The 25,222-nt window shown below is 44.7% G+C and overlaps 1 protein-coding gene across 1 annotated transcript; it reads left to right on the forward strand.

The window, feature by feature from the left end:
• The first annotated feature begins 16,898 nt into the window (after positions 1-16,898).
• LOC116161356 (cytosolic 10-formyltetrahydrofolate dehydrogenase) lies at positions 16,899-23,370 on the forward strand. The gene is made up of 9 exons (XM_031474685.1): positions 16,899-17,093; positions 17,582-17,735; positions 17,786-18,020; positions 18,065-19,396; positions 19,443-19,636; positions 22,354-22,547; positions 22,602-22,972; positions 23,026-23,225; positions 23,278-23,370. Exons 1-9 carry the CDS (start codon positions 17,082-17,084, stop codon positions 23,331-23,333), a joined length of 2,748 nt encoding a protein of 915 aa, XP_031330545.1. The 5' UTR covers positions 16,899-17,081; the 3' UTR covers positions 23,334-23,370.
• Positions 23,371-25,222: the final 1,852 nt, after the last annotated feature.

Consider the following 25,222-nt stretch of genomic DNA (forward strand, 5'->3'; position numbering starts at 1 on the left):
CATAGGACATTTAGCCACCACAACTCATTACCGTTTTTGGGAAAATTGCCACATATCCCTTTCCAACGCGAAATACGATGGAGAACGCAGTACCGGGGGGTCTGGGGGTATGGAATACCCCCCAAGACACTGAGGTTCAATTACCGTTTCCCAAAGGTCACCACGAGAGTGCTGGAGGAAAAAGACAATTTTCTGGGGATACACTGGTGATTTTTTTATGACAATAGATCCACCGTATATATACTGGGGGGTATTCTATACCCCCCAGACCCCCCGGTGGCACGCTTTCCCCCATAGGACATTTAGCCATCACAACTCATTACCGTTTTTGGGAAAATTGCCACATATCCCCTTCCAATGCGAAATACGATGGAGAACGCGGTACCGGGGGGTCTGGAATACCCCCCAGGACACTGAGGTTCAATTACCGTTTCCCAAAGCTCACCACGAGAGTGCTGGAGAAAAAAGACAATTTTCTGGGGATACACTGGTGATTTTTTTTATGACAATAGACCCACCGTATATATTGGGGGGTATTCCATATTCACTTGGAACTTAACCTAAAGCTTCTAACTTTGCCCCCCCCCCAGAAAGTTCGCTGTAAATTTCTGAACCTTCGACCTTACCCCCCGTGTTACCAAAACTTTCAGACCTTAAGACACCCGTGTAAAGGAATTTGATGACTTTCTCAAGGAAGTCGTAAGCATGGTAATTGTTCTAGATAGTTTGGAGGAGAACCTAGCACCGGGGGGTCTGGGGGAAGACAAAGATGTCTAGAGGGTTTGCAATAACCCCTCCCCCTCACCCGGGCGAGAAATGGCGACTGTGACAAACGATTCTCCTCCACCCCTGAGACGAGACGAAATCGTCATGCGGCTTTCAAAGGCACACATTCAAGAAATGTCCATCTATTGCGCATGCGACTCGTGCAGTACTCTTCCCCAACTTTTAAAGTGTACGGATCTGTTGATTGACGAAGGGGGGGGGCGGTCTGGGGGTACGATTAAATATCTACCAGCATTACGGGCCAGCAGTGTCTTCGGCAAAGGAGGACTCGATCATTATTCCTCTATTACTACCAACGACCTCATGTTTGAGAAAAGGTACCCCCCCCCCCACCCACATGGGGATCACTAAAAAAAGTCGCTTTTTACGCTAGTTGTGTACATAAAATAACTTAACAAACAAAAGCTCGTTGTATTGTACTTGTATTACGATTATTGATATAATGGATATTTACTTGATGTGTACAAACAAGCGCGCACGAGCAGGCAAACAAATCCAAAAAGAAATAAATAATATTAGAACAAATAAGACAAATAACGATATCGATTGTAAGACTTCTAATCAGTTAATAGAGAGACTAAAAGGCTTATTTTAGATATCTCCGCGTAGAATCGAGTGGCGTAGTCAAAAAATTTTAAATGCAACACCCTGTAACGTCAATTGTTTTGCATTCTTTGTCCTGATTACATTAATGTATCACAACTTATATTTTTTGAATGTTAACCATGAACCAAAACCTTTTTTACCGTTTTTCAATAGTAGGCCATGAATTTATGGCGTTTTTGTTTTGGTCATTGTTTCCATAGTAACTAATGCAGTCGATAACAATACGAAAAAATGGCTGACGGCGTCACTTTAAAATATTGCCTTTGTTTCTTGTGCTCATGTGTCCGATTAGTTTCACCCGCGCCCTTCCTCGTTACCTTTTATTCCAGTTTTAAACCTGACTCAAATTGGAGACTATTTTGAGATAGAAAAAATGAACCTAGGTGTATGGAGCTCAATCACGAACAGAATTCAACTATGGCTAATCGTTTGTCCGCTAGGGAGCGTTCCTCCAATTTAATCGATTTCTGTAATGCCCTATAACTTTCTCATTATCAAAGATAATCCTCCCCGCCGAGAAAAAAAAAGAAAGAGGAGATGACTGCAAAATGGTAGTTCTCGAGAAAAGGCAATCGATTTGCCCCGTGTTGTGCTGGGGGGGGGGGGGGGTGTATACTTCACAGTATTAATTTTCGAAAATCATCGAACTATTCCAGAAAAAAGGGCGATTTTTAAAGAGTTTTGAAGACATAGCTCTTGTATGAGGGAACATAGCACCAGGGTGTCTGGGAGGAAGTGTACAAAGTGTTTGGGTAGAGGAAACGCTTTATTTAAAAATTGATTTATTCAATCTCGTGTCTTACATTGTTTCCAACAGCCTCTAGGGCTCTGAAAAACACAAAACACAATGGGAAACTTGTGAATTAATGTGCGCATTAATTTTTCTGTCAATTTATCTGAAATGGGTGCGTCTATTTAGAAAGGTAAAATGTAGACAGCTCTACTAAAAAAGCAACTAAAGATACAACTGAGCCTAGGCCAAGTATGGCGAAGGCAAAGCACAAGCGGTGCAGGGTCAGCTTAATCTTCTCCGAAGATGTCTCGTTATTCTTCGGAAGGTAATCTTCATTAAATCGCCTAAAATTGAACGGCCCAATCCCAGTCTCCGTGAAGATTTGCAAGAAACGGTGTAGGGGGGCGTTGAAGTAACTGGTATCCTTGTGAAGGAATCGTATCAGAAGAGGACCGGGCAAAGAGTCATCCTCAATTATTTCAACTTCCAGTTCGTAGCTCGTTTGAGATCGTAAAAGGTCTAAATCCTGTTGTGCAATGATGAATGCGCAATTGCGGTAGTGGTGGACGTCCAGAGCGGTTTTCCACATTACGTTGTCCCCTTGACGTGGAATAAACTTGTTCTTCAGTTTGTCGTAGAGTTCGATGTTGGTGTCGTTCCGGTTGAAGTAGTGCTTTCGAAAATTGTCCGGAATTACTATGGGCAAATCCGATTCGGCGAGTTGTTTCAAGGTCTTTATTTGAAACTCGTACTGTGGAATGGTGAGGAGGTTAATCCAGTTGGAGGTGAACGCGCAGCTGATGTGGATGTAGTAAATCAAGTACGGCAAGAAGATGCAACGCAAAGCAAACGTTTTCGGTGCGTTCGCCATGGAGCCGAGTATCGTTAGAGAACTCACGTTGGTCAGTGAGGCGAAGCCATCTTCGAGTCGGAACCGTCGATTTTTGCAGGAGACAACAAACCACCATGCCAGAAAAGTGCCGATGAAGGTCGTGATGATTAAAAACCAACCAGAACTCGTGAACGCCAACAGTATCATGCGGATTGCAGGTACTGGTAAGGCTCTCGGTACCATCCACACAATGGATTTTGTTAAAATCGGCATAGTCATCGTATTAGCCGAAGCGCTGTTGAGTCCGTAGACCGTCAAGGCAGTATAGTCAGTACGTACAACCTGGACCAGCTCCTCTGAACTACTCACAACAACAGTGCGGAATGAGGCATTAAAGTAGAGCGCAATTGTTTCCATGATAAAGAACACGTAACGCGAGTCCGGTGACTTTCTTAAGCAATGAAACCGCGAATTACTGAGAAGAATCAAAGAAATTCGGCAACGATGTAGATTGCTCAGTTTTCCAAATTCCAAGCTCCGGTTTCCAGAGCAGGGCTCCTCATCAATCGACCTGACGACTCTTCCACATTCGTTCTTAGCTTCGAACCGGTTCGCCACCCTCAAGACCCCATCCCCAGAACCGTAATTTAAAACGACCAAGTTCAGCAGGTTATGGGCCCATAAACGCGCATACAACACATCAACACTGGCGGCGCTAATTATCAAGCAATTTATGCCCGAATAGCCTCTTTCTATGCTATATTTCAGCATCTTTACTAAATCCAATGCGGCGTTCACCCCTTCAATACTGCTCGCGCAAATCGCAAAATCGCCGCCCGTAGGCACACGGCGTTCACCCGTCACTTTCATTCGAATGTCAAAAACCGCAACGGGCGTCGTCCCGTGAAACCAACCGATATTGCACCGATCACTGTCTTCGGCGATCACAGTTAGCGACGAACAATTCGAAAAGAGGCGTTTGACTGTTTTTCGAATGCAAATTTCCGTCGAAACGTTGCCTGTTGCATCGACAATTAACGATGAACCGACCGCGGTCAAAAGACAGTGAAAAATCAAAACGGTCTTCATGTTTCAAATGCTGGGTTATAACTAAAAGTCGATACTTGTCTTATTTCCTGTACCATTATTTAATTTTCTGTATTTGTTGTGCGCTTGTTTGAATACGTCTAAACTAACAAGTAAAATATGCTCGTTATATGATTATAATACAAATACATTACACCGAGCTTTTGTTAGGTTAAGTAATTTCGTGAATACTTTTGACCTGGACCTGGTTAGTGCATCAGTAAAAAGCAAGGAAGTGAAGATAAAGACGAAAGGACAGAGCATGTCAGTTTTTGGCCTTTATTTCTAAATAGGCCAGACAGTCACATGACGTGCAAGACGTGAGGTTCAAGCGTGGTCTGAACTCACTGAAGGACATCGTGGTTGCGGTATAAACTACAGGTCTGTTTAAAAAAACGGGCCTGTGAAAAATCGGGACTGTTCATCAGAAACAGTTTTTGATGAACAGACCGGTTTTTTAACAGGACTGTAGTACAACCACGATCACCTTCAATGAGTTTAGACCACGCTTAAACCTCACGTCTTGCGCGTCATGTGACAGTCTTTCATAGGTGGCCCCCTATCTACTAATGCTAATGCCGAAAAATGCTGCTACAGGCGTCTCACCCCGCCCAGAACCACTTTAGTTTCGACAACAACCCCTACTTGACAAACCGTTTGACCTTGAATCATGTTTTTCTTTCGGTTACCTTTAAGGCAACGATTACAATCCCGTCTACGTTTGAAATTTCAGTGACATTGATTTTAGCAGAGTTTCAAACCCACGTACACGTTTGACCTTCAGTGACATTGATTTTAGCAGAGTTTCAGATAAATAAAAATAAAAAAGGGCGGGAGAAAGTTTCTCTCTGGAGGACGAAGCAGAAAATTGGAGGAGAAAAGGTGATGGGAGGAAGAAAAAAGGAAGATGGGGGGAAAGAGAATAGAAGGATAAATTAGGAGAACGGTAGAAAAATGAAGTGTGAACATAGAAAAATGGAAGACGATCGATAATCGAGAGTCAAGGGTTGGCACCGGAACGGAAAAGAACCGGTACCGGAACCGGAATCGATTACGCCTCACTTGGGACCGGAACCGTTATTTAAAAAGTTTTAACAATCGGAACCGATACCTGTACCGTTATTATTAGTGTCAAAGAACCGGTATTTTTCGGTTCTTTCTCTCTTGTAGGTAGAGTATAAACACGTTGCGCTTTGTGAGAGGGAAAATCAAAAATCCCAATTCTCAATTTTATTCAGCGCTGTCCCACTAATTCCTATCAAATATAAAATATTTAAGAGCGACTAACACCGAAAATGAATCAAAAACTGTAAGAGAGTTGGAGAGTGTATCAGAAAATCAATAGTTAGCTACTGCCGAAGAAAATGAAAGTAGAAAAAGAGAGGCCTTTCACAGCGGCGAAACAAACGCGTAAGCTAAAAATTTCAACTAAACCTAAAAAATATGTTTATGCAAACAAATAATGCACTTTAATTTTGTGTATTATTTCTTTTCTATAATTAATAATAATTTTTATTTTTTAATAATACTGTTATTTATTTATGTTGGAGCCGAAAAAAAAATGGAACCGGAACCAGAACCGAAACTGAATCCATAGAACCGGAACCTATATTTCATATGGGTTCCACCCCTGGTCGAGTTGCACTATGGCTGCATTGAATGCAGTTGTTGACAAAATGGGGGGGGGGGGGCTATCTTCGGCTGGCAGTGTGCTATTGTGGCCGAATGCGAGGACTAGTTAGAGAGGACCGTACTTCTTATTAGTCCCTAGGATGTCGCGCCTTTGAAAGTTCAGAGGCACGTCCCTAGGCTAACTACGGTGATGGCTGTATATTATACGGGCTCCCGGATGACACGGCCACCATCTTGAAGCGCTTCCAAAGGCAAAATCCTGGGTTCAAAACAAGTCTACGGTTGACGCGTTGTCTCGTACGTCACATTTGTGATTTGTTGGCACTCCTAAATTTCGGGACGAAGAAAAACTTTTGATTCGAAGAAATGCCTTTTATTTACGAGTGGTAAAATATAGGCGAAGGAACATTTTCGAGTCCAAGACCCGTTTTTAAAATAAAAAATAGAACGAGAACGGTGCACTTTGCAGTTTGATAGATGTACAAAAAAAGACAGTGAACTGCCCCCCCCCCCCCCATGGTTACGTTATTATATTATTGAACAAGATCAGTCCTAAGCACTCTCGTAGTAGGACTGTACGCTGTGAAGAATGAAGAAGAATGTAAAAGGGGGAATGAAGTACCCCGTCAACGAAGCGGCCGAAGATTTTGAAAGGTGTAGGAAAAGCAACATGGAATCGTTTTTTTTCTTGGGAGGAATTTAGTACCTTGAAATCCACTAGGGCAGTTGTTTTCGTTATTGGGGCGCAAAATTTCATTGTTATTAACTACGCAAAGTTCGATAACCCGCACAGATTGACTATTTTGACGGTCACGAGACTGATTACTTTCAGTTGCTATCCGGAAGCGGAGGTGAAGTAAACACCACAATATCCTCGCGATGGCGTTTGCGTAAAAGCGTATAAACATAAATTTAGAATCGGGTTCGTACGGGTCAGTGTTACATTTGATACAACCGGATTTATTCGGTTCGGTGTTTCAAAGCGACAACAGTCGTTATGGTAATACAAGCAAACGTTACGCAAGCGGCTATCGCAATTTATTTTTTCAATTATCTGAGGCGAATGTGAAAAAAAACCTCCTTTCTTGCTTCATTCTTTCATTTATTTCAAGAAAAAGGTTGAGAGGTGCAAAAAAGTCACCAAAACGGCCCTGGATGTTTTCGAAATTTCTTCTAATACCGCAAAGAAGAAGAAAGAATTTCTTCCATATTTCACCATGACTTGGAAGATATTATTTTCCAGACGGCCTGGTAGGCAGAGAGAGAGAGAGAGATATAAGAAGCTTAATTAAAAAATGGAACACCATACGAAAAAGTGCGCAGAAAAAAATTGTTGTATGTCCCGGAGGAATTAGTTTACTATAGCACTTCTAGTATAAAAACAGTCACGTCAATCATCGCAGGTAGCCGCTCACTGCAAAACTGGTCGCTTGTGATTTGTACACAAATTATGCTATTATAGTTTCATCTCTATCTAGCCCATGCGAAGAAAAAAAGACAAGGTTTGTAGTGGGCGGCTACCTTGCGACTGTTTTTATATAAGACGACATATAGTAAGTAGGCGAACTTCTTTTTTTTTAAGAAAAAAAAACACAGATTCGGTTATCCCGCTAAGGCTAGTAGAGCAAAATTATCTAGCCAAAGAGTAGTTTCTAAGAGATACCCTACACCTCTAGACCACCGGTGCTACATTCGACCCTAACAATGTCTTGAGTTAACAGTTAACACTCACACGAAAGTGCTTGAAATCACAGACAGCTCTTTCCCAAAAGGGATGAAAAGAGTCCTGGGGCAGAGGGAAAATCAGGAAGTCTAGATCCACATAGTCAGATTAAATTACATTTTCCCAAAGATACCATGAAAGTGCTAGGGGTACTAGAAAAAGCATGTTCCAGTCCTTCTTCCAGACCTCCCAGACCCCCCGATAGGTACTGAGTTGTTCCCCAAAAACATTTAGTACTAGCAGGATCCAAAAGAAACTAAGATTCGCTTGTCCTTTTCTCAAGAGAATTATGAGAGTATCGCTTTTGTGGGAAAACGTAGCACAGAGGGTTGTGGTATACTGGGGGTATTCCATACCCCCCAGACCCTTCGATGTTCAGTTGTTTCCCAACAGCAATTAGTGTTACCATACTCCACAGAAAAGAAAGATTCGTCTGTCTTTTTTCAAACTAATTACGAGGGTATGAACTTTTTTGTGGGAAAACGTATCAGCGGGGGGTCTGGGGGGTATTTCTGTGGGGGGTATGGAATACCCACCAGACCCAGCATACGAAGATTTTGTTGTCAAAAGCTAAACGAGGTTGTTGGGAGTATTAGGGAACTAATTATCGAATCCTCCTTTGGCGAAGGTACTGCTGGATACTCCTCTAACCAATGCTCCCTAGCAGCACCTTGAACAAAGGAGGACTCGATAATTCGTTCTCTAATACCCCCAACATCCTCTTTTAACTTTTGAGACAAAATCTTCGTATACTAGGGGGGGGGGCCTCCAGTGTACGAAAGTTCGATTACATTTTCGCAAAACTAACGATGAAGTGATCGTGCTAAAGAATTATTGAGTGCTCTAATATAGAAGGTGTTGCTGGGTTGTATTCCATACCCCCCTCCACCCTCCCCGACACTATGTTTCGCAAAAAAGCTTAGTGCTAGTTCCGGACATACTTTGGGAAAAACCATTGGGCATTTAACCAAGATCCTGTGGAGGAATACTCTTCAGAAAAGGATAAAAGGTGAGCGCTCGTGTAGGATGTAGTACCGTAGGGTAACATCCTCGAGTATAAGAAGATTCAGTTACAATTCTCCAAGAACCACTACGGGAGTAGTAGGGGTAATGGGGAAAGAAAAACCGAGCCCTCTTTTGCTGAGGGTACGTGATGTTCCACACCCCCACAACCCCGCTATTACGTTCTTCTCCATTTTTGAGAAAAAATCATCGAACTTTTTTTTATGAGGGAACATAGGGGGGTGTATCAAGTGTTTGGGTAGACGAAACGCTCTATTTTAAAAATAGATTTATTCAATCTCGTGTCTTACATTGTTTCCAACAGCCTCTAGAGCCCTGAAAAACACAAAACGCCATGGGAAACTTGTGAATTAATGTGCGCATTAATTTTTCTGTCAATTTATCTGAAATGGGTGCGTCTATTTAGAAAGGTAAAATGTAGACAGCTCTACTAAAAAAGCAACTAAAGATACAACTGAGCCTAGGCCAAGTATGGCGAAGGCAAAGCACAAGTGGTGCAGGGTTAGCTTAATCTTCTCCGAAGATGTCTCATTCTTCTGCGGAAAGTAATCATCCTCAAATCGCCTATAATTAACCGGCCCGATCCCAGTCTCCGTGAAAACTTGGAGGAAACGGCGTAGGTGAACGAAGTAAGTGTTATCCGTGTGCACGAATCGTACCTGAAAAGGACCAGTCAAAGAGTTATCCTCAATTATTTCAACCTTCAGTTCGTAGATCGTAGATCGTAAAAGGTCTAAATCCTGTCGTGCAATGATGCACGCGCAATTGCGATAGTGGTAGACGTCCAGAGCGCTTTTCCACATTTCCATGTGACCGTGGCGTGGAATTAACTTGTTCTTCAGTTTGTCGTAGAGTTCGATGTTGGTGTCGTTCCGGTTGAAGTAGTGCTTTCGAAAATTCTCAGCGATAACGATGGGCAAATCCGATTCGGCGAGTTGTTTCAAAGTCTTTATTTGAAATTCGTACTGTGGAATGGTGAGGAGGTTAATCCAGTTGGAGGTGAACGCGCAGCTGATGTGGATGAAGTAAATCAAGTACGTCATGAAGATGTAACGCAAAGCAAATGTTTTGGGTTCGTTCGCCATGGAGCCGAGTATCGTTAGGGAACTCACGTTGGTCAGTGAGGCGAAGCCATCTTCGAGTCGGAACCGTCGATTTTCGCAGGAGACAACAAACCACCATACCAGAAAGGTGCCGATGAAAACCGTGATGATTAAAAACCATACTGAACTCGTGAAAGCCAGCAGTATCACTCGGATTGCTGGTACCGGTAAGGCTTTCGGTACTACCCACACAATGGAGTTTGTTAGAATCGGCATAGTCATCGTATTAGCAGACGCGTCGTTGTTTCCATAGATCGCCAAGCCAGTATAGTCACTCTTTAGGAACTGAAACAGTTGCTGTGTTGTATTCGCAACAATATTATGGAATGATGCATTAAAGTAGAGCGCCATGGTTTCCATAATGAAGAATACATAACGCGAGTCTGGTGATTTTCTTGAGAAATGAAACCGCGACTTACTGTAAAGAATCAAAGAAATTCGGCAACGATGTAGATTGCTCAGTTTTCCAAACTCCAAGCTCCGGTTTCCAGAGCAGGGCTCCTCATTGATCGACCTAACGACTCTTCCACATTCGTTCTCAGCTTTGTAACGGTTCGCCACGCTCAAGATCTCTTCCCCAGAACCGTAACTTAAAACGACCAAGTTCAGCAGGTTATGGGCCCATAAACGCGCATACAACACGTCAATACTCGCGGCGCTAATTATCAAGTAGTTTATGCCCGAATAGCCTCTTTCTATGCTATATTTCAGCATCTTTACTAAATACAACGCGGCAGCCACCCCTTCAATACTGGTCGCGCAAATCGCAAAATCGCCACCCGTGGGCAAATGCCGTTCACCCGTCACTTTCATTCGAATGTCAAAAACGGCAACGGGGGTCGTCCCGTGAAACCAACCGATATTGCACCGATCACTGTCTTCCGCGATCACAGTTAGCGACGAAGAATTCGAAAAGAGGCGTTTTACTGTTTTTCGAAAGCAAATTTCCGTCGGAACGTTGCCAGAATCATAAACAACTAAAGATGAGCGGACCGCGGTCAAAAGACAGAGCGTAATCAAAACGGTCTTCATGTTTCAAGGGCCGCCTTAGAACTAGAAGTCGATACTGGCCTTATTTATTGTTGTACCTAATATTATTTAGTTTTTTTGCATTTGGTTGCTAGCTCATGTTTGTACATGTCTCGGGTAATAAGTAAATATCCATTATATAAATAATCGAACACGAACACAAACACAGTGTAAATCGTTCATAGAAAACAACTTTTTACCGATCAGAAGGGGGGAGGGGGTGTATGGAAAAGATTAACATACCCCGAAAGTTATTTTGAGAACGCCCTAAACGTTTCGGATGGGAAAGACAGAGTGGAGGTGCTTCATTTTTACCACCCGCACGTACGTTAGTAAGGGAGGCATTGCATTTTGATAAAAAATGACCCCTCCCCCCACTTTTTACGGGAATACGCGTTTTGAAGCAGCAGAAATCCGAATCAAACAAAATCTCAACGATGTCGGTCCGTCTGTACTCTTATTTCCGGATAAACGGCTGAATCGATTGGAATCAAATTTGGTACACATAGTCTTAGGCATAAAACGGCAGAATCGCAACGGATTTTTTAAGAAGGCATTCAAGGATTATCGAAATCTGTGGATTATATGGAATTAAGACATTGCCGAAGGGTTTTGGAAGATTCTTTGAGACAAATTGGCACATAGGGAATCGTTTTCGGCACGATTTTGGACGCGCGAGGGGTCCGTGAGTACTACATACGCCCCTACATATTTGAGGTTTGATGGATGTTTTTAAATTTTGATGTCGAAGGCTGTAGTACCGGGAGGTTTGGGAGGTATGGAATACTCCCCAGTCGAAAATAGAAAATCTAAACTCATTGTGGTTTTTAAATAATTTTTGGATATCCTTTTTTACTGGGCGGTATTCCATACCCCCCATAACTACGTTCACCCCCCCCCCCTACACACTCCCCACTGCAGAATAATCTTAAAGAGAAGAAAATGACGAACGTAGTATCGGGGGGTCGGCGGGTATAAATGGGAGGTTTTGATCTTCTTTTACTGGTTGGTATTCCATACTCCCCAAACACAACGTGCAAACGTGCTAAATCTCCCCCAATCCATTGTACATAATAAACATCATAACTGACTTAAAAATCGTACTTGAGTTTTGAAATCACCTTCAGAAAATCTCCCAAATACCCTAAATTATATAAACACCCTGTATATCAATCTCAAATGAAAATCACGCACACCTATGGAAAATTCCCCTTTAACTACCTACCTACGTATCAACAACTATGGTATTAACACCCTGTGTATCAATCCTATTATTATTATTACTAAACCTTCCCTTAAAAAAATAAAATCCACTCAGTAACTCGACAAATACATCGCTAGTGGTGTGAAAAGCATGACGCACGTCCGCTCGCAACCTTCGTCCTTGTACCATTCCAATTGGTAAAATGCGCGGGTAAAACTTTCCAGTGACGTAACGTCGTGGGAGTCTGGGTAACACACCGCAGGAGGAATCGATTACCTTTTCCCGAAAACTACCATAGCAGCTGTTACTTGCGGGCAAAGGACCATCGCATCTTTTTGTATGGGTAGAGGGGGGGGGGGGGATATTCCAAAACAAAACAAACTGAATAGGGATAGGGGCACAGAAAAGGGAAACGTACAACAATATCTTAAATGGTACACGGGCAAGCAGTGCGACATGGAACAGAAAAGAAAGAAATACGAAATGAAGTCAATGAAGGGGAGGTAGTGCCCCAACTCCCCCGCCATTTTGAGGTTGATGGCTCTGTTGTAACTAATCGACGAAGTTCATACAATTCGTTGATGTAAGGAAATGAAACTTCTGGTCCTCGAACCCCCCCCCCCCTTTTTTTCATAATGAGCGAGGTCATATACCCTGGGCCCTGGATCTGTGGTATGAATTTTTCATCTTCACAGGAAAAAAAATCGTCTGTCCTATTCTAAGAAGACCCGATTACGCTTTCTCAGACTAGTGTACAAGTGCGAGGGTAAGAGAAAAATGCCCCCACCTCCTTCCCACACACTTCTCGGTGCACGCAGTGCGTAATTATAGCGCCTTCTCACAAACTGTTTGCCCTCCTCCTCACATAAAGCGAGCGCCTCCTTGGCGCCAACTTCAAGTAATCCAAGAAACGCAGGTGGGGGTTGATGAGACAAAAACAACAGTTTAATCTATTAAACACCTCCCCCCCCCCCCAAACACACCCGCCGGACTGGAACTCGAATCGGGTGGGGGCGAAAAAAACATGTAATGTGAGGATTTCGTGCGCACGAGCGGAAAGAAAGCCGAAAAACGTCGGGAAGGCTGAACAAAAGAGAGAAGAAAATAACAGAAAAGAGCCGGAAGGGCGAAAGAGAGAGTTACGGACCGCATGAATGAGAAGAGCGAGAAGCGCGAAAATTGCGAGGAAACTTGGAGAAACGAAAAGACCTAAGGCGATAAGTTTAAGAAACAAAACGAGGAAAAGATTACAATGAAAATAGCGAAAAGTCTGAGGTAATGGAAAAGAGGGAGAAGATCGAAAAGATTAGGAAGAACGGAGAAAGCAAGATAGAAGAGTATGAGACGCTAAAAAATTGGCAGAAGCACAAGAAGGATGGAGAAACTCCGGAAATTGGGAAAGGAATGACAATAATTGCGAAAATGGTGATAAGCGAACGACGAAAAGAAAGAACGCAACAAAAATATTGAAAGCGAAGAAACAGAATGAACAATTAAAACAATAAAAGCAAGAAGCAAGTGGAGATCGGAAAAAGCGGAACGTAAAGAAAGAAAAGAACGAGGACGGCGTAAATAACGGAAACAATAAAAATATGAATGGGGAAGAAGCACGAATGAGAGAACGGAAAAAAAGGAAAAAAGAGCAAAAAATACGGACCAAGAAGCAGAAGAATTGAACAACGGGAATAAAGAGAACAAGGACTAAGCAAGGGCAACTAAATAAGTGAGGGAAGAGCAACAAGCGCGCGAAAGAGGTTGAAGAACGGGAATAGCGGAAAGGAAAACAAGAAGAGCGATTAGAACAGGATGGACGAGAACGTGAAAAACAAAGAGAAATGGAAGATCGTGAAGAATTGGTAAGAAGTAGGTACATGGAGATGAGGACGAAGAAAGGGGACAACGCTAACAAGCAAAAAGACAAAGAATCGCGAACTCGGAGAAGGAAAAACGGTAAAAAAGAAAAGAGCGACAAAGCAAGCGTTTAGTATTAGCATACCCCACGGGGAAGAAAGATTCGTCTGTTCTTTTCTAAAAATTAATTATAAGAGTCTGAGCGCTTTTGTGGGAAAACGTAGTACATTCCATACGCACCACGTTCTTCCCCAACAAAATTTTGTTGCGGAGAAGATCATCGAGCCACAGGAAACCGACCTTGCGGTTCAATGGTGGAGCGTTGGGCTAAAAATCCGGAGGTCGCGTGTTCGAACCTGGGTCGAGGTGAATTTTTCATCTGTGACAGAGATGGGAATTTCCTGAGATCAGTTTCGAGCATTCTGTCGGCTACTCCGAATTAGGTTTTCCTGCAGTTTTCCTAATTCGTAAGGTAAATACCGGAGCAGTATAGACCAACTTAAGACCTTTTGCAGAGGCACCTCTAAAAAGCATTACGGGGGCCACTCTGTAATTGGGCGGGGTCTAGGACACTTCACCGAATGCCCACAACGCCGACACGATTTTTTGAAGGTCCATATATCGCCGACTAGGGACACTACGCCGACCGTGCCCACATCGTCGACAAGTGTGCAAGGGACACAACGCCGACCATGCCCACTTCGCCGACGGACACTACGCCGATCGTGCCCACATTGCCGAAACGTGTGCAACAGTGCAAGGGACACTAAGCCGAACGTGACCACAACGCCGACTGTTCGAAAATCCAGGCCCCTCATACTCTGTCCAGTGTATGAGTTTGCGTTTGTTTGTATACGACTAAGCTAACACGTAAATGCTCGTTATATAATCATAATACAAAATATACAACGAGCTTTTGTTATATTAGTAATTTTATGAACCCTTTTGTACACAACCAGTGTAAATCATACATAAAAATCGAAATAGAGCCTAAGGAAGTATCATCCAAGAATTTTTCCGAAAGCAGTACACGTACAATGTCGATCATTAGGATGTCACACCACACTAATATTTAACACTACTCCGCGCCATCATTTACAGGTGGTTTTTTCGAGAAAGGGAGGTTTCGATCTTCCGTAACTAGGGAGTATCATACCCCCCTCCCCTCCCCGACCCGACGGCAGTACGTTCTCATCCTACACGTTTAGAACTCTCTCCGCTGCAGAATAATCTAAAAGCGAAGAAAATTATGAACGTGGTACCGGAAGGCCCCCCCCCCAGTAGGAAATAGCAGATCCAACTTCATTACGCTCTTAAAATAGATATCGGGAATGGATAGTTTGGACCTTACCTTTCAATGGGGGGGGGGTGTATTGTGTTGTCCTCCAACATAATTTAGAACCCTCACCCCCACTGCAATACTCTCAGTAAAGGAGCTCTTGATAATTTTGTTTACTTTGTGTTATTTGCTCTAGCACTGTCATGGTAACTTTTGCGAAAAGGTAATCAAGTAAAGTAGTGAAGTGCCCCCCCCCCTCCCGGGCCCGTCCCTGCATTCTACAAGAGTCGAGTAAGTGTTATGGTGTTTTATCGCGAATTATCGTATGAGTGCTAAACATTAGATATGTTGTGGAATAAGATACTACCGGGGGGTCTAGGGGGGGGGGGGGAGGGGTACCCCCCAGCCGTGTGCTCAGTAAAGGAAAATTGGATAATAACTTTTGATTGAGAGGTCTGATCGAAAAAGTACGATTCGTTTTGGATTCTTCGCACCAACATTAGTGAAAAAAAGTGTTTTTCCGAGAAATTTTGGAGCAATCGACTTTTGGTAAAAAAGGAAGGTAATACACTGCCTTTTTTAAGGCCGTAGAAAAAAATTGTCTGAGATCGACCGGGAAAAAACATTTTCTTATAGAGTTTGGCCCGTAGAATCCATAATTTCAAACAGTTCCAAGATTGGACAGCTGGATCAAAAGTTACAGCCCTTTGAACTTTTTCTCGAAATTTGTATTTGCTCCATAACTTTTGATTGAGAGGTCTGATCGAAATAGTACGATTCGCTTTGGATTCTACGCACCAAAATTAGTGAGAAAAAGTGTTTTCCCGAGAAATTTTGGAGCAGTCGATTTTTGGTAAAAATGGAAGGTTATACACTGCCTTTTTTTGAGGCCGTAGACAAAAATTGTCTCAGAACGACCGGGAAAAAAAATTTTCTTATAGAGTTTGGCCCGTAGAATCCATAATTTCAAACAGTTCCAAGATTGGTCCACTGGATCAAACGATACAGCCCTTTGAACTTTTTCTCGAAATTTGTATTTGGTCCATAACTTTTGATTGAGAGGTCTGATCGAAAAAGTACGATTCGTTTTGGATTCTACGCACCAAAATTAGTGAGACCTAACCTAACCTAGCTGATGATGGGTAACTCATAACCCGAAATCGATCGCTTTATAGAAAAACAATAAAAACATTCGTGGTTCTTTTTAATACTTCAAATACTTCAAAAAATTTTGTTTATATTACCCCTAGCACTGTCATATTAGTTTTTGTGAAAAATATTATGGAAACTGGGAGGTCTAGGGGGTATAGAATACCCCCCAGAAAAGAAGATCAAAACTTTCCTTTATCGAAATCAGGACCAATCACGCTCTTAAAATAGTTTTCGAGGAACGGAAGCTTTGATCTTTTACTGGGAGGTTTACCATAGCCCCCAGACCACCCGTCACTACGTTCTCCCCCTACACGATTGAGAAGCCGCCCACTGTAAAATAATCTTAAAGAGAAGAAAATAACGAATGTAGGACCGAGGGTTGTGGGGGATATGGAATACTCTCCAGAAAAGAAGAACAAACTCCCCTTTCCCGAAAACAGGACCAAGCACGCTCGCACGTTTTGATCTTCTACTGGGAGTGTTCCAGAAGTACAAAATTACTGGGTCAGGTAAAATAACATTTTGGAAAATAATTTCAACCTCACGGAGGCCATAGGGTGCAAAAGGAGATATGAACAAAAAGTAGCCATCCGCCTATCAGGTCATGGACTGCTAGGTTGAAAAATCAAAAAATCTTGGAAGAGCGCGTCCGGAGAGGGGAATTAAAAAAATGCCTGCACACAGTTAAAACAAGGTACGTGCGGGTTAAGTGGTAGAACATTTAAACTTTTACCCCGACTATCTCAAGTTTGCCCTTACAAATGAACCATTGGAATCACAAATTACGTTCTTAAGGACTCTCGTAATGTATAATTTCGTAAACCAAACAAGATAACCTCTCCGCTATCATCCTCCGTTCATCTAACGATACTGTGATGAGTGCATCTAAGAGAAAGGCACGGCGTTTATTTACTCACTCCCGAATGTTTATTGTAGAAAAATCAGTGAGATAATGGACCGAGCCTGATCATCTATAAATTGCCGAAAGAGAAATCGGGAGCTCTTAGTTGTTTGCGATACGCTATCGCGGCGTGTTTAAGACATGGCACCGAATGTAAGTACTCACTTTCTAATCAACTATCGCAAATAGAAAACTAATATTAGCTTCTGTTTCTATTAGAATAATACGCGCTAATTTTCACTATTTCAATTTTGATGGTAATTAGCGTGCTAGTTCTAAGTAATTATAATGAATTTGATGAAGCAACCAAAAAATTGCTGGTAGTTATGGGCACTTTGCCTTCTACAATCGCTTTAGATGAAATTTTCTTCCTCTCTAATTATAATTATAACAATTGAGTGACTTAATTTTAATTTTGGTGCAATTAGCAGTATTAATTAGGAATAATTCTAATTAGCAAAATTTGGCAAATCGATGGGAGTTGGTTCTGGGTTGAGCAATACATTTGTATCTATCAAAAGTGTTAGTGCGCAATATTTACTGATAGCAGAAATTTCGTGATAAAGTATTTCGGACACATGCCGATAACGCTCATTAGCACAATTCGCAGCAATTAATTGATGACGTAATTGATTTCGTAGCAAAACAATCCGAATCCGAGAAGTACGCTTCGGGTCGCCCTTATCGGGCAGAGCACCTTCGCCGCGGACGTCTTCCACAGGTTGCGCCTGCACGGCCATCAGATCGTCGGGATTTTCACGATCGAGGACAAAAACAATCGGGAGGATCCGCTCGGTGAGTGCGCCGAACGTTGGGGCGAGGTGGAGATTGAGGTTAATTTTCAGCGCTCGCCGGTCGCGAGAATGACGTTCCGGTGTTCAAATTCAAAACGTGGAGGAAAGGCGGGAAGGTTATACCGGAAGTGCTGCACACTTACATGGGGGTGAACGCCGACCTGAACGTGCTCGCTTACTGTTCCCAGTTCATACCGATGGAGGTCATCAACTACCCACGCATGCAAAGCATCTGCTACCACCCCTCCATACTGCCGAGGCATCGGGGGGCAAGTGCGATCAACTGGTAAGTCACCCTCCTAGTGGGCACAGTTAGAAACGATCTTCTAGGACATTGATCTGCGGCGACAAAGAGGCCGGGCTCACGATCTTCTGGCCCGATGACGGTTTGGACACCGGTCCAATTCTCCTCCAAGAGAAGTGCGCGGTCGAGCCCAACGATACCGTCGACACCATCTACAAGCGATTCCTCTACCCCGTCGGCGTCTCCGCCATCGCTCGCGCCGTTGACATGGTGGCCCAGGACACCGCGCCCAAAGACATCCAGTCGGAAAAGGGCGCCACCTACGATGCGATGCTAAACAAAGCCGAGCTGCAGAAAATCGACTGGACAAAGACGGGCAAGCAGCTCCACGACTTCATCCGCGGCATGGACTCGGTACCGGGCGCGTCCTGCACGATCACACTACCCGAGGGCGAACCGCAATACGCCTTGCTCTTCGGCTCGACCGTCTGGAGGAAGCCGGTACCTCAGGGAACGGAAATCGCGATCGAAGGCACCAAGCCCGGTGTCATCCACGAGGACGGTTTGCTGCTCACTGGATCCGACGGAGTGCACGTCAACGTCAAGCGAGTCAAGCTGAACGGTCGCATGCGAGAGGCCGCCCGGCTCATCGAGTCCTCGAACCAGGTCGCGCTCAAATACACCACCGAGGAAACGAACTTCGTCAACTCCATCAAGACCATCTGGGAGAGCATCCTGAAGACCGAGCTCGAGTGGGACGCCGACTTCTTCGCGTGCGGCGCCGGCTCGATGGACGTCGTCAGACTTGTCGAGGAAGTAAAGGACCTGACCAAAGCCGAGCTGGCCAACGAGGACGTGTTTCTCGCGCCGGTTCTCGACGAGTTCTGCACGACCGTCATACTCAAGCTGAGAGGAAGCTCCGCGCCGACCGAAATCGAGTACGAGGGCGTCGAGCTGGAGGTGAACGGAATGACGGTGAAGGTGCCCTGTCAGCTCTTCATCGACGGCAAGTTTGTCGACAGCGCAGACGGACAGACGCTGACCTCCGTAAATCCGAGCGACGAAAGCGTCATCTGCAAGGTGCAGTGCGCATCGGCCAAAGACGTGGACAAGGCAGTGGCCGCCGCGAAGAAGGCGTTCGAGACCGGCGAGTGGAGCAAGATTAGCGCGAGGGAGAGGGGGCAGTTATTGTACAGGTTGGCGGATTTGATGCACGAGCACCGCGAGGAGCTGGCGACGATCGAGTCGATCGATTCCGGCGCCGTCTACACCTTAGCACTGAAGACGCACATCGGAATGAGCATCGAAACGTGGAGGTACTTCGCCGGTTGCACCGATAAGATCCAGGGATCCACCATTCCCATTTCGCACGCGAGACCAAACAAGAATTTGACCTTCACCCGACGCGAACCCATTGGGTAGGTGACCGTGACCGCGAATTATTGAGTCGAATTCGATTTTTAGCGTTTGCGGATTAATCACCCCGTGGAACTACCCGCTGATGATGTTGTCGTGGAAAATGGCCGCGTGCTTAGCTGCAGGAAACACGGTTGTGATCAAGCCGGCCCAGGTGTGCCCGCTGACGGCGCTGAAGTTCGCAGAGTTGGCGGCCAAGGCCGGTATACCACCTGGAGTTATCAACGTTCTTCCTGGTACAGGTGAGTTTTTCCGACCACAAGACCCCCATCAGATTAGTAAAGGACTCCAAGGGTCCTGTCTAGTTCCAAAAATACTCCCCCCCCCCCGACCGTGCTAAATTCTTCACCATATCATTCAATCGTTACAACTCTCGTGTATGGATGATCTTCCAGGAATCGAAAATTAGATGCACTCCCACCAAAATAGTCATAAGTGTCCTAATATTTGTGGGGGAGTATATGGCGCTGCAGGGTCTCGGGAGGGGGGGCTCCATAAACAAGTTTATTGTCCTGAACACTTTTGAAGGAAAATTTAGCACCGGGAGGAGGAGAGGGTATAACGTTCAGGAGAAAAAAAAGGACTGCCACGTTTTTTTTCTCCTGTGCTGGGGAATTTTGCTTGGGAGATATTCCATACTCTCAGACCACCCGGTGTGACATTCTCCTCCAAAACATTCAACACTTAGACTTCTAGTGATGGAATATCTCCCAGAAAACAAAAATTTGAAAGACACTCCTAACAAAATCATGCACCGGGGGGTTTGGTGGATATGGAATTCGCCCAGGAAAAAAAGATTTGATGAGCCTCTCTCAAAACTGCCATTTTTTCTTCAATGCTGGGAAGTATTGGTTGGGGGGAAGGGGGGTGGGATTTCAAAAATTGGCACCGGGAGGGCTGGGGGTTTGTAATACCCCCCACAAAAAATCATTTGCTGACCCTCTCCCGAAACTGTCACTTCCCCTTCTGTGCTGGGTAGTATTAGCGGGAGAGGGGGGCCAAAATTGCTCGGGGGGGGGGCGGAGGGGTCTGGATACGCTCCAGAAAAAGAGATTGATTTCCCGAAACTGTCTCTTTTCCTTCTGTGCTGGGGAGTATTGCCTGAGGGGTATTTCCAAATTTACACCGGGAGGTCTGGGGGGTGTACAATAGGCTCCTGAAAAAGAGATTTCATAACTCTCTCCCGAAACTGTCACTTTTGCTTCTCTGTGCCGGGGAGTATTTCAAAATTTAGCACCGTAGGGTCTTGGGGGGCATAGAATACCCCCCAGAAAAAGAGAGATTTGATGGCACTCTCCACAAACACCGTTACTTTCCTTCGGGGGGGGGGGGGGATTGGCTAATTTATATCTCTCAGGAAACGAAAATTTGAAAGACACTCCCAACAAAATCCACGTCCTATATATTTTTGGGGAAAATTTAGCATGGGGGGGGGTGTCTGGTGGTATGGAATATCTCCCAGGAAAAAAGAGATTTGATGACCCTTTCCTGAAACTGTGCTGGGTAGTATTGGCTGGAGCTATTTCAAAATTTTGCGCCGGGGGATTTGGGGGGTATGGAATACACCCAGAAAAAAAATGATTCGATGAGCCTCTCCCAAAAGTGTCATTCTTTCTTCTATGCTGGGGAGTTTTGGCTGGGGAGGGGGGGGGATTTCAAAAATTAGCGCCTGGAGGGCTGGGGGTTTGTAATACCCCCCAGGAAAAAAAACATTAGATGACCCTCTCCCGAAACTGTCACTTCTTCTTCTTCTGTGCTGGGGAGTATTAGGGAGGGGGGTAAAATTTAGCGCTGTGGGGCCGGGAGGTGTGATACCCTCCAGAAAAAGAGATTTGGTGCAGGGTAGTATTTCAAAATTTAGCACCGTATGGTCTTGGGGGTATAGAATACCCCCCAGAAAAAGAGAGATTTGATGGCACTCCAGAAACGGTTACTTTTCCTTCTGTGCTGAAGGGGTATTGGCTAGGCGGTATTTCAAAATTTAGCACCGGGGGGCCGCGCTCCTAAAATAATTTTGGGAAACGAAAACTATTATGGATCTTACTTTTCAGTGGGGAGGGAGGGGTGTATTGTGTTCCCCACTAACAGAATATAGAACCCCCATCACTGCAAAATAATCTTAAAGAGGGGAAAACGACGAACGTAGTACCAAAGAGGCCTGAGGGGTAGAAAATAGTGGATCCAACCCCATTACGCTCTTAAAATATAATTATTACCGGAAACGAGCGGGACCCCCCGGTATTGTGTTCCCCATCAACAAAATTTAGAATCCCCACCAATACAAAGTAACCTCATAAAGAAGAAAATTCTGAAAGCACCATCTGGGGGTGTGAAGGGGGGGTGGTGGTATGGAATACACCCCAGTAGTTCCAACTCCATCACTCTCTTAAAATATTTATCGAGAACGGGCAGATTGGACCTTCTTTTTCACTGGGGGGTATGGTATTACCATACCCCCCATACCCCCAACAACAAAATTTAGAACCCCCACCACTGTAAAATAATCTTAAAAAGGAGAAAATTCCGAATGTAGTATTTGGGGGTCTGGATACCCACTAGAAAAAGATATTTGATTACTCTTTCCCGAAACTGTCACTTATCCTTCAGTGTTGTGGAGTAGGTATTGACGAGGAGGGGGGGGTATTTCAGAATGTAGCACCGGGGGATTTTCAAAGAGATTTGATGACCCTTTTCCGAAACTGTCACTTATCATTCTCTGGGATGTATTATCTGAGGGGTTTTCGAAATTTAGCACAGGGGGTGGGGTCTGGGGGTATGGAAAAAAAGAGATTTGGTCACCCTCTTCCGAAACTGTCACTTTTCTTTCTGTGCTGGGGAGTATTGACTGGCGAGTAACCGCTGATCTGAAGGGCAAGAACCCCCCCCCCCCCCTTCAAATCTAAAAGACCACGGTTTTTTTGTAACATTTTCTTCAGTTTGATGTTTCTCAATTTTTCAGGTTCAAAATGCGGCCAAGCCATTGCCGCCCACCCCCACATACGCAAACTGGGCTTCACCGGCAGCACAGAAATCGGGCAGGTCATAATGAAAACGTGCGCCGAATCGAACATGAAGAAATGCTCGCTGGAACTTGGCGGCAAATCGCCGCTAGTTATATTCTCCGACTGTGATTTAGATAAGGCCGTGCGACTGGTGAGTATCCCCCCGGTCACCTCCGCGAGCGATCACTCGGACATCCTCTTTTAGGGGATGCAAAGCGTGTTCTTCAATAAGGGCGAGAATTGCATCGCGGCCGGTCGCTTGTTTGTCGAGGCGAGCATACACGACGAGTTCGTGCGGAGGGTCGTGCAGGAGACGAAACGCATCGCGATTGGGGATCCGCTGCTGAGATCGACGTCGCACGGACCGCAGAACCACCTGGCACACTTCGAGAAGCTGTTGGAGTTCGTGCAGATCGGCGTGAAGGAGGGCGCCACGCTCGAGTGCGGCGGAAAGCGTCTGGACCGACCCGGGTACTTCTTCGAGCCCGCCATTTTTACAGACGTTGACGACCACATGTACATCGCCAACGAGGAGTCGTTTGGGCCGATCATGATCATCAGCAAATTTGAGGATGGGTAAGTCACCCTGAGGTAGCGGCGGTTTTGGTGATGTTAACGTTGTTGGGTAGTGACATCGATGACGTTTTGAGACGATCGAACGCAACCGAGTACGGATTGGCATCGGGGGTGTTCACCAAGGACCTCTCCAAAGCGCTTCGCTTCGCCGAGTCGCTCGACGCCGGTACGGTCTTCGTCAACACGTATAACAAGACAGATGTCGCGGCACCATTTGGCGGTTTCAAACAGTCAGGATTTGGAAAGGATCTCGGTAAGCTTTTTCCACTGGTCCAATCCAAATAAACCGTGAATATGTCCTCTAGGTCAAGAAGCACTGAACGAGTATCTCAAAACGAAGTGCGTCACAATCGAGTATTAGGTTTAGGAAAAAGTACAATAAAGCATTTTTTACGAAATGTGTATTTTGACTAATCCCCCTCCACTTCTGAACCAGCAGGTGCCGTAACTCCCCTCGGATCGATCGCAACAGCTTCCGTTGGAAGTGACGCCGGAACTGGAACGCTCACCCCCGCGGCAGATGTCGGTCTTCGTGTTGTAGTCGTCGTCGTGGTCGCTAATCATGCGTGATCAGTCGAAGGAAAAAGCCTCTGGGAGTACTTACTCGTCCTACGTTTGAACATCCAAATGCAGTCACCTCTCGGATCAACGTTCCTGCCCGAGATGGCGGCGGCGTCCTAGAGATTTGGAAGAGATCATCGCGCCCGTTTATCGGTCGTAACTTACGATCAGCGTGGCGGTGCTTAGGATGAACACGAGCAGCTTCATTATTTCGCCCAAAAATGACGGCGGGTACGACGGACCCGTCTTTTTGTAACTCCCCGCGAGGCCAACGCGAACAATGCGAATCAATCATGCTAAATGCGGGGGAGGCACAATTGATTTTATTCAAAGCACCAAAATAAATGACCTCCGTCGAAGGACCTAACAATTTAAATCGTATTGCAATAATGCGATTGTTGTAAATTAACTGGGTAACTCGCCAATAATGATGTAATCATGTCGCTATGGTGCCAACGATTCATGGTAAATCAAAATTCGTTAATTACAATTGACCTTCTGCCAGTGCGGTCTGAGACCGTGTCGTTTACTGTGCCTCCTCAAGATCCTGCAACGAACTCCGGAAGAAAGCTGATACCATGGTATAAGAAGATCAAAACTCCCCTTTCCCAAAAGCCGTTTTAAGCGCGTAAATGGTCATAGACGTTTAGAGACTGTTAAGAGCCTGCAGGTATCTTCAATACCCCTTTCTTTATAATTGTTTTGCAGCAGTGACGGTTCTAAGTAGTCGTTAGAGGAGCAGCTTATAAAGGGAGGAAGAGGGTGGGGATCTGAGGGATATGAAACCAGATCCAAACATCTTTTTGGATATGATGAGAGAGTAATGGACCCAAGACGCTTTTAATAGGTGATAATTTTAAAAGTGAGTCAGGGGGAGTCAGTATTCCATACTCCCCAGACCCCCCAGTATTGTGTTCACCATAAAAAAATTTAGAATCCCCACCACTGCAAAATAATCTTAAAAGAAAGAAAATTCTGAAAGTAGTACCAGGAAGTCGGGGTGGTATGGAATACACCCCAGTGGACAATAGAAGATCTAACCCTATCACCCTCTTAAAATAGTTTTCGGGAACGGGCGGTTTGGACCTTTCTTTTCACTGGCGGGTATTCCATACCCCCCGGTATTGTGTTCCCCATCAAAAAATTTAGAAACCCCACCACTGCAAAATAATTTTAAAAGGGAGAAAATTCTGAAAGTAGTACGAGGAGGTCTGGGGTGGTATGGAATACACTCCAGTGGACAATAAAAGATTCAACCCCATCACGCTCTTAAAATAGTTACCGGGAACGGGCGGTTTGAACCTTCCTTTTCACAGGGGGTATTCCATACCCCCCAGACCCCGCGGTATTGTGTTCTCCAACAAAAAATTTAGAACCCCCACCACTGCAAAATAATCTAAAAAAGGAGAAAATTCTGAAAGTAGTACCAGGAGGTCGGGGTGGTATGGAATACACCCCAGTGGACAATAGAAGATCTAACCCCATCACCCTCTTAAAATAGTTTTCGGGAACGGACGGTTTGGACCTTCCTTTTCGCTGGTATTGTGTTCCCCATCAACCAAATCTAGAACCCTCACCAGTGCAAGAAAATATTTCGTACACGAAAATCGTGATAGAACGGAAAGAAATGTTGGATACTTGTTTATGGGGTTAAAAGGGTGGGAGGTATTGTAAACCTCCAGACCTTCA

The sequence above is a fragment of the Photinus pyralis genome, unplaced genomic scaffold (assembly GCF_008802855.1).
Source record: "Photinus pyralis isolate 1611_PpyrPB1 unplaced genomic scaffold, Ppyr1.3 Ppyr1.4_LG10, whole genome shotgun sequence".
Classification (NCBI taxonomy): domain Eukaryota; kingdom Metazoa; phylum Arthropoda; class Insecta; order Coleoptera; family Lampyridae; genus Photinus; species Photinus pyralis.